Below are 10,719 nucleotides of genomic sequence, written 5' to 3' on the forward strand. Positions count from 1 at the left end.
CTTAAAGCTGCATGCTTTAATTTTTATAGTGCTCAATGGTTATTTGATTGAATTATGATATCCAATAATTACTTTAGAGGACTCCAAACTTAATTCATCAATTTTAGAGTGTTATGTTAATACCCTCTATTTTCTTAAGCAGCCCAGCTGTATTCCTCAGTTTATGTAAAGAATATCTCCAGTTAAGCATTATTGAGTTAATCTACCCTCTTTGATCAAAGACTCTCTAAAGAAAAAATGATAAATAAAAAATGATGATACTTTTAAGTTCTCATTCTAACAGGTGACAGAAATAACCAGTTGACTATTAATAGACACACTTACCATTTTTATTCTATTTCGATGAAAAAGAAACATTATTGAAATAATGTGATAAAGCCACACAGTGGTGGTGCATGCCTTTAATCTCAGCACTTGGGAGGCAGAGGCAGGCAGATCTCTGAGTGAGGCCAGCTTGGTCTACAGAGCAAATTCCAAGAGAGCCAAGACTACAGAGAGAAACCCTGTTTAAAAAAAAAAAGAAAAAAGAAAGAAAGAAAGAAAGAAAGAGAGAAAGAGAGAAAGAGAGAGAGAGAAAGAGAGAGAGAAAGAGAGAAAGAAAGAAAGAAATGAATGAATAATACTCAAGGGCTAAACAAAAAATTACAAGTAAATGATAAGATGTGATCGTGTATATTGTAATGAACTTTGTAAAAAGGTTTTAAAGTAGAATATGTCAAAATAGTATACACATCAACAATGGCAGCTCTTTCCTATATGGCTAAAGGCTACATTTAAATATCTAAACATATACATGTGTATAAAACTTGTGAATATATTTCTCATATTAAAGCATGCATTCTGTTAAGGAGTTAATATACATCAGCATCTCATACAAAGTTTTAAAAAGGTGCTAGCATTCATAAACTCAGAAAGACTGGGATCACTATAATTCAAATGTATTAAGTAACACCATAATATGTTTTACTTTGCTAAATCTAGCCATATGAAATCCAGCTGCCCAATTTTGTGGAGAGATTCCTTTTTTTTTTTTTCAGTTAAAGCATCTTTATTTTGCAATTATCATTCCATACAAAAGCAATAGAAATGCAAATATTGACAAGTTTACATGAACAGAGTATCTGTACACATTATCATTTACAGGAATATTATATGGTAAATTAACTGATCATTAAAAAAACAAAGTTCTTTCTAAATCCCTCTCTTCTGCCTCAACTTTCAGAGCATGTGCTAAGATACTTACCTCACACTAATGTTATTTCAAGTTCCAAATTAAAACTATATAACTTACATAAAGCCCATTAATATAATAGCTTAACATCTTTGTTCAGAGCTCTGTATGAGGGAAAACTACATTCACATTGATAAAAGACCAGAAAATAAGTTTTTACAAAGACATTGCAGCTGCCTGACTGAGAATTCTTCATCAGTTACCTGAAAGGCAGCTGATTCTAAATTGGTCCCATAAACACATGGTTAAAATCCACTGTCAACCCATTTGAAAAGTGGCAACTGAAGTCTCAAGTTCTTGTGGAGAGCCACAAGTCTAACTTGGGGGGCAGAAAGATAATGGGTTAAGTCTTCACTGGATTTAGCCTCATTTACAATTTAAAACATGCGTAACACACTCACCACACACAAAAATGAGGCAAGAAAAAAATATCATGAGAAAATAAACTTTTAACAGAAAACAAATAGAAATGCACAGCAGCTCAAGCCTTCCAGGCAGCCAGGCAGAGCCAAGTATTTCTCAGAGTAACCACCAGGTGGCAGTTAACTCATGGGAGAGAAGTCTTTCAAAGGTTCTGTCAAGCAAGCTTCCAAATCAAACTCATCCTCCAATTGGCAGTCCACATGTCTGACTTTGGTGAGTGTGCCAGCATACACATCAAAGTTATCCTGTGAACTTGTCTGAGACTCAGAGCTGCTTTCTGTGAACTCTGTCTCCATTTCTCCAAGATCTACAGGTTGTATTTCTTGCAAATCACATCCTTCTTCAGCAGGAGGATCCCAAAAATGCAAAGCCACCTTCCAGAGTTTAATCTGTTGGTCCCATGACCGCCGGCTATATCTCTTAAATTTCTTGGCGGTCCTGGGATGGATTCCAGGTTGTCGCAGGTGTCTCGGGACCTCTTTAATGTACCGATCATAGGCAATAGTGTTCTTTCCATAGTTGATCTGCTTCTGCCTTCTCATCAAGACACTTTCATCCGTCTCTACATCAGCAGGCACTGAAGACATAGACTCCTTTGAATCAGCACTTCCTGATGATGATTTTCTCTCTCTCCCGAAGTCATTTATGAGTAGTTTTCTTTTGTACCTTGCAATCTTTTTGTTAACTCTGGTCCTCATTTCATCTTCTTCAACTGCACTGGCCCAGTCAGAACATCTAGAACGGGGCTTATGGCCTTCAGGAGTTGCAAAGCTTTCAGGTCCGTGGTCCACAGTCTGGAGCTCACCTTCTTCGGAGTCCTCAGGCTTCGGGTCCCTTCCGTCTGCTCGGTGCTTGTGTCCGAGACTCCATGTCTCAGGGGACCGCCAGCTCGCACCACTGTCGCAGAGACTCCCATAATGGGGTGGGCTTCTAGGTCTGCAGGCCATGGCGGCAGAGGTCTGAAGGGCAGCTCAGTGCCAAGAACCTCCCTTGGCAACTGCACTGACGAGGTCTCGTGGAGAGATTCCTAAGTGTCTTCATATCCATTTTCTGTTCATTTGTTTGTTTTTTGAGACAAGCTACCACACATCTCAGGTTAATCTGGCACTTGCTGTATAGCTAAGGATAACTATAAAGTCATGATACTAAAGGTCAGAGGAACCTTCTAAGTGGGGATCATAGGCATCTGCCACCATACCCAGTTTATGTGCTACTGAGGAACCAACCCATTTCTGTGGATGATAAGTATGTACTCTGCCAAATCAACTGCACCCTCAACCTATAAACTTGATCTTGTTTTACTCTTCCACCCAGTCAGGTAGATAGCAAAAATGCCACTTTATAAATAAAGACAAAGTTCTAAGGCAGCCTGCCCAGTCATCCAATTAATGAGCATAGAGAATAAAGCAAAACACTGGGTGGAGACCTGAGTCTCCAGGCCACACTCTTGATCTGATTTTGAGATGGGGTGGGGTGGGAAGCAACAGCTAATACAGGTTTGCCCTTTGGCTCCCTAGGGAAATCAAAAGCAGTTTTCATTAGCATGTTTTAGACACATGCCTTACATCCTTGCAACTACAGTTCCAGACCAGATAAGGCAAACTGAAATGAGATCGGTGCACTAGCATGTTGGAAATGTTTCATGAAGTCGCAGCACTCGGGAGGCTGAGGCACTTCTGATCAAGACCAGTTTTGATCACATGGGATTTCACATGGCTGAAAGGTTTTTATTTTCTATAATTTTCTTTAGCAAACTAACAACATCGCTTACTAGTGGGTAACTTCATGAGCTTCATTTTAGACTGAAACTCTTACCCTTCAGGGCAAGTCATCCATTTGAATAAACCGTCAGTGAATACAAATAGAGTGGGAATCCCAGGTGGTTATGCTCAAACTAAAACTTTTAACACAGCTGACATTATCAACCTCTGTTCATCAGTCTACTTGCTAGCTCTCAGTTTGATAGGTAAGATTCAAAACTGTGTCCCTGCAGTCTAGAGTACTTAGTGCTTGCAGATGCGAGAGTTGGGAAAACTCTACATGTTTCCTCAAAATATAAATTGTATTCTCAACCACTACACCAGACTATAATGTGGACAAGCGTACTGTCTGTAGCGATAGACCATCTAAAATCCATTTTAAGGAGCTGGAGCAAGGTCAGCCAGCAAAAAGCAGTGGCAAAAATAAAAGCCCAACTGCCAAACTTGGTGTTTATTATAAACTAGCTCTTTTAAACATGTCTTTAATAGAATGTTTCATCTGATAAGGGTAAAATGGTAGGGACATAGAATTTAAAATTTGCCGACTCTTATTTTATAATGAGGTTCAAAGGTCAATGGGAGGAGTACTTCCAAACCTCTTTCTCAAAAGCTCAGATTGCTCTTGAGTTTGAGTGTAAACTAAGAGTTTTCACCCCACATATCACCACAAAACCAATTCACTTCACATGGGCAAAGTGGATGGTAAATACATGCTATGCTTGCTATTTTCTTTCCTGATTATTTTACTAATTAAGGGAAAGAAAAGGATACAGCATACTTAAGGATAGTCCAATGTTTTAAGGATATAAGTTGTTGAGTTCTGGACGAAATACAAAGGAAGATGTAAAATCTTTTGCACTCGAATCAAAGTAATTTTGATAGAAATTTCAGAGTTTGGTTAAAAAAAAATATTTCAGATAAACGCCCAGCCACTACACAGACTGTTGGCACTGAGCCCACAAAGGCATTTTTAAACCTAAGTCAGTGGCCTGAGGAACATCTTATCTCCAAGGAAGACGGTCAAAACACTCAAATATTTTAAGTGACAGAAAATAACTATTACCATTTTACCGTGAAATGTGGTATAGTGTTCTCTCAAAATGAGATTGCTATCACAGCAGTTATCTGATCTCTCACTTGCTGCAGATTTACTCCCTCACCCAAAAGGAAAATGACCATCTACTAGATCTCATAATATACCTCCAGTAATTCAAGATACCAAGTGTACATCTTCTCAATGTTTGAATTTGAAAATCAACCAACCAATACACACTGAACTCAAGAAAAACATGCATATATTAAATATCACAGATATCAAATATGGTTAACTTTAGTTTGATTATCAATCTTTTACTTACTCTCATACTATGCCAAACTCTTATTGCCAATTTTCCCCATAAATAATCGTTCAGTTTTCAGTGCTGAGGATCCAGACCTTGTACATGCCAAGCCCATGATCGACATCTGAGCTACACTGCCAGTCAGCCATTCTTCATTTTTCAACAGTTCCCTTTTGTCCTCAACATGATATCCAAGCTTGTTTCTATGCAACACCTTCATCTCACCGTTTTTTTGTAAGAACCACATTTACCTCAGGGCAGTTTCAGCTGTTCATTCAATGAATGACCAGACACCTATTTACCAAGCACTGTACCACCTCTAGGAATACAAGAGTAATCCATAACACTGGTTCTTACAAGAATGATAAACAGTCCCAAGATGAAGTCATAGAATTCATAAAATCTGCAGAGTCAATAAAGTACAAAATTAGCACTTATACTTAAAACACATTTAATAGAGCTAGAAATATAAATCAGTGGTAGTGCTTTCCTAGAATGAAGAGCTACACTTCCCATTCATTATTAGCAAATTACCACCCACCATCTCCAGAAAAAGCAAAGAAAGCAGCATTGGTTAAAATACAGAAACAAACCATTACCTACATACAATACTTGAACTGGTGCTGTGAGCCTGATATGATGCAAGCATCAGTAGCTCACCCAACACTTGGGGCCTCACCTTGGGAGAAGGGAGAGGAAGATTTCCCTAACAAATGTGAGCTGCAGCGTTTCTTCAAGCCCTTCACTTGTGTGTTCCTTATTAGTATCATCAACATGTATGACATATGGGAGGTAGGCTGACTGACATAGTATTCATTTTTAATACGAAGAACTGTAAAGGAGGATTTACATGGGTAGCCCATGTACCAACTGAGCACCTAACCAAATGAGAATATCAGAACTCATCTGTGATATGCACGCATTACACATAACATACGTGTTCCGGCAAAAAGCAGCTTAATGAAGGAACCACATAAGGCAGATAAAAGCACGACCAACATCTTACTCAAAACACAAACTTCCACCAATTAGCTATCGTTTTAAAGTAAAACCATGACAACCTAGTATGCTGTGATGAAATAATAAAAAACAATTCAGGTCTCAAGAGACCAAATAAATATGCTTATATTTTCTTAGTGTTAATTGCACTCATAATAAATCTATGAAGGGCTAAGAGTAGCACAAAGTAGGTAAGCTTGCTGCAATTGGCAAGACACTGAAAATGTACATCTATTACTAAAAGACAAGCTCTCAAACTAGCCACTGTGATCAATTCATTCAAGTTTTCAATGATGTAGTCCTTCCATGTGAACTGAGCTCTGTTTGAGACCACCACATAAAGCCAAGTATCAAAAGATATGAACCACAGAATAAGGGTGGGTTTTTTTGTAAATGATTGAATCAAAAAGTCTAAAATCCAAGATTTTAAAAATGAAGCACATTTAATCATTTTTAAATATCATTTTGTGAGAAAAGGTTAACGTTTTTAAAATGAAGCACATTATGTGTCCAAAATAGTGACAATTACACTGACATGTAAAAGTATTATTAATCACTTAAAATGTCCAGTTCAGACTACTTTCAAATACATAAAACTGAGTTACTCTAGAAGCACAGATATGCTTGGAATACATACTAATTTTAGCTCATGTTACAATCAAGAGTTTTCACTGATCTACAAGATAGACAAAAAGTAATAAAATATAAATCTGGGATACATACAGGATGACAGAAAAGACCACTTGTTAATTCTGTTGCAGTATCATAAATATACCATTTGAGACACACTTATATGGACTGGTTCCCAGTGTGGAAAGGGGAAGCATGGACAGAATTATTTGTGTTATCAGGCACGCTGCAAAGAGAAAGCAGTTAATACATCTAAACGTGAGAGAAGGCCTTCTGTGTCTGCATTGAGGACCAAACCATTGCCAGTGTCAGAGCAGAAAGCAGTATTATGAGCCTCTTGGTGGAAGAATGCATCATCTCCTATGAAGCAACCCTGCACACACAATGACTCTTGAGAGCTAGCAAGGCTCTAGACCTTACCGACAACTTATAAAAATACAGAGGATGCACTCAGGGAGCAATGGAACGATCAACACAGGGAAACTATAAGAAAATAAAGCCATTTTCTGAATAAAAAGACAGATGGAAGAAAACTTCTGGCATGTCAGCCAGAACACATGAAAAGGTATTTCTAAAATTACAATATACAGATCATACTTGGATCCTAATCAGAACTGCTAAAAGTAATGAAAATGTGAATACTTACTGCTTGAAATTAAAGAAATATTCATTTTTGGTATAATAAAGATACCATGGAAACTTAAAAAAAAAAGATATCCTGGCTGTTTTTTAGAAAAATCTTTGTCTTTTAGAATAGGTAAGGATTTACTGTCATTTAGGTAATGAGAGAAGGGGTGACAGGCTTAAAATGCAACATCAGTGACAGTGACCTGGTAATAACCAAAGTGGTGACTTAGAAACAAACAAACAAACAAACAGATCTACAAGTAGGTTTTCCCTGAGACATTTCTGATAACTGAAATGGAATAATTTCTGTACTGATGCATGTAAGGAATTAAGGCTTTGGATTGTTGTCAAGAATTAAGATGACTTCTGCGGCAGTGTCTCCACTCTAATGCTGTCTCTGCTGTCATCATGGTGTGCAGCTACAAAGAAATGCTACTTTCTTCCCATGATGAAGGAAGCTTTACTCTTCCAAACCGTGACCAGTGTTACCTACTGTCAAACTCCAATTACATACATAGAGTGCAACCTTTTGTAAAACTAGGCTGAGTCTCACTACTCACTCTCATGTTTTAAAAAATCTGGATGTACCATAATAGAAGAAAACAGACATATGCAAGCAGAGAAATGTTTAAAACTTTCAAGTTGGGATACACTGACACTATTAAGAAGATGCTCTCATGAATGAATTCTTATGTGTATAGCATGAAGTGAACAAAACAAACCATATGCCACTGGAAGAAATGGCTGCAAGTTCAAAAACAGCTTAGAAAAATATATACCATTATTAAAAATAAACAGTAAACAAGAGATTGATTATAAAGTGTTATTTCTATTCAAAACAGTTCATAAGCAGTAAGTAAACACCACTACATGGCAAGCTAAGTATCTTTTGAAATGAGCTGATTTCAAAATATAAACCAAGTGATCTCTATACACAACGGTTTCAGGATTCCAAAATGTCAAATTATAGTGATGTTCAAATCCCTAGAAATCTCCTAGATGAATATAACCTGTACATATTCTCCCACATACTTTTATCTTCAGATCATTTAAGATGCCTCATGAATTGTAAATTCTGTGTAACCGTTGTACGTAGTACTAAAGAAGAGGTGAGATAAACAAGTTGGGTGTTTGATGCAGATGCAATTTTTCAAATATTTCTGAGTATCACTGATGATGAATATACTAATAGCAACTGAATACGTGTTAAAACCAAACTGCACCATGGTTAACATGTCAATGCAGCTAACATTTACTTATAGGCACTGTCAAAGTTTACTTAACTCTGTCTTTAACCTGATATTAGTCGTGTGTGAAGAGAAATGAAGTAGATCCTAATTCCTATGATTCCAAGTGGCATTTTAAGTGTTAATTGAAATGAAAGTGGGTTATGCATACATGAAATAAAACACAGGCACAGAAGCTCATATGAGAATGAATAATACAGAACTTAGTTACTAAGTTTACTACTGTATACTTCTAAAGTGAAAGACTTTGTTTGAAAGTCTATTTCGTAACTTGGCAAAAAAGAAAAAAGAAAAAAAGAAAAAGTATTACTAGTTACATCAAAACTGAAGAAAACTGAACCCAGTGTCAAAACTCATCTGAGAAGTATGGTCCCTTTCTGACAGGTCATTTCCAATAAACAAGTAGGGAGAAAAATCTGTTTAGACTCTAGGTTAAAAATTCAGTATGTGTGCCATTTTTTCTCTCTCATATTTTATGTTATTGCCTCCATATATGACCTACTATATTTATATACTTGAACAGTCTTTATCAAAATCACTTCAAATATTTTTGCATATGACATGGCTACATTGTTGTCAACTTTTGCACTTATTCTAAGTCCTATAATCCCTTAATGTAAACTGTGTAGCTAAAGTTTCTTCCTAAACTTTTCACACATGGGTGACTATCAACAGCAGCAGCTACTACTAAAAACATAATGGTTTCTTTATATATAGACAGCCATGTGTGTGCGGCAGGGAAGCGACACACACAGAGCTCTTATCAGGCACGTGGTTAAATACTAAATGTTTAGGTATAATCAAGTACTATTCCATAGTTAACTTGTAGCTTAAGGAAGATTAGTGTACTTTAATAAACTTTTACAGGAAAAAAAAACCAATTTGTATTATTGAAATAGTTTAACCAGTAGGAAAAAATACATGAAATAAATATAAAAATGTAAGAATAGTTCAAAACATATCAAAGTAACAAAAGTAAACATGACCTCTACGGAGTAAAAATTATCTTTCGAGTTTTCTAAGGAGCTGTGATTTTTATATACCTGACAATTAGCTGCGCACATCACCTGTATTCATGTGAATACACGTGTTCACAGACAACCCCCTATGTACAGTGTACATACATAAAGCTTTAAAGAGCAAGAGTGCAATGCTTCCAAAAACCTTAAGCACCAGTGTGAGATTCCTAGAACCTGCCGAGCCTCTAGCATGCCAAATGGTCCAGATTATGGATACAGACCACATTAAATACTCTATAGGTTTGAGATTGCCTTTTGCCCACAAATCAAACAAAATGCCTAAAACTAGCCTCTTAATAGACAAACCATGAAGGGAGTTTATCATCAGTAGGTATTTGTACTTCAGTAACATAGTTTTTAACGTTATTAACATTGCTAATTTCCTTTAGATTAAATATTCAAGTTGAGATTTATATAGAAGCCTAAATATGATCATTCTGCTTGGACTCATACAACACATCAAAACCCTACTTCTCAAGATAAAATCCTTGATCAAAAGAGCAATAAATGCTTATCTTTCATGGAAAGAAATTTTAGTCCAATTTTTCTTGTGGCTTGTATCAATACTGATAATTAAAGTTAGTTTTGTCACAGTGTATTATTACTAAAAAGTATACTTCTAATGATTTGAACTAAGGTGCCTGTATATTAGGTGATTAAATATATTAAAACATTAAAAATGATTTACTGGTGGACTAACTGTATGTCTTAATCTATTATTGCCTTATAATACATGTTGGGGTAGAGCTAATTTTAATAACACTGCTAAAGAAAAATACTGTCTAATCATTCAGAATAAAGCTTTCACTACTTGCAATAGCTTAGGAATATGCCACAATTCTATCTTCTATATGAAATATATATAATAAAAATCTATTATATATATATATATGTATATATAATTCACACATATATATGATTGAAAGGATTGGGAGTAGGTGGTTGGTGGAGTTAAGTGTACCTAATTTGGTTTTTTATTAAAAATAATTTATCTACTATAATTCACTTAATAACATCTTCAATGTCCTGGCAAGACACTGGTTCTACATGATCCTTTTCCCCAATCAGTTTTTCAACTGATAGAAAAACATTCTTCAGGCCTTAAAGCAGTTTCCATTATCACAATTTTAAGAACTCTACTGCAGAATTAATTTACCATACAAAGAATATTAACATTTGAAGATCTATATATCATCTCCTCAGAAGTTACATGATACTGGAAAGAATATAGTTAATGAGCTATGTGAAACAAATGAACAAAATAAACCCCCAAAAATCTCATGATATGTTTTCAGTTTTAATTTGAAAAAAAACCAAACAAATGAACAAGCAAAAAAAAAAGCTTGAAATATATACATACATTTAGGAGAAAATAAAGAAAAAAGGGAGAGATTGCCAATATTCATCAGCAAGTGTTATCAATGACGGGTTCTGTAATTAAGA

General features: G+C 35.8%; 1 protein-coding gene across 3 annotated transcripts; it reads right to left on the reverse strand.

The window, feature by feature from the left end:
- Positions 1-1,773: 1,773 nt before the first annotated feature.
- LOC114634985 (histone RNA hairpin-binding protein-like) lies at positions 1,774-2,601 on the reverse strand. 3 transcript variants are annotated; one of them, XM_028783607.1, is made up of 2 exons: positions 2,422-2,601; positions 1,774-2,328 (listed from the first exon to the last, which is right to left on the reverse strand). In XM_028783607.1, exons 1-2 carry the CDS (start codon positions 2,599-2,601, stop codon positions 1,774-1,776), a joined length of 735 nt encoding a protein of 244 aa, XP_028639440.1. The 3 variants fall into 3 exon arrangements, with proteins under 3 accessions (XP_028639440.1, XP_028639438.1, XP_028639437.1); XM_028783605.1 differs by having other exon boundaries at positions 1,774-2,260; positions 2,321-2,601; XM_028783604.1 differs by having other exon boundaries at positions 1,774-2,601.
- Positions 2,602-10,719: the final 8,118 nt, after the last annotated feature.

This window comes from Grammomys surdaster, unplaced genomic scaffold (genome assembly GCF_004785775.1).
Source record: "Grammomys surdaster isolate TR1022 unplaced genomic scaffold, NIH_TR_1.0 1155, whole genome shotgun sequence".
Taxonomy (NCBI): domain Eukaryota; kingdom Metazoa; phylum Chordata; class Mammalia; order Rodentia; family Muridae; genus Grammomys; species Grammomys surdaster.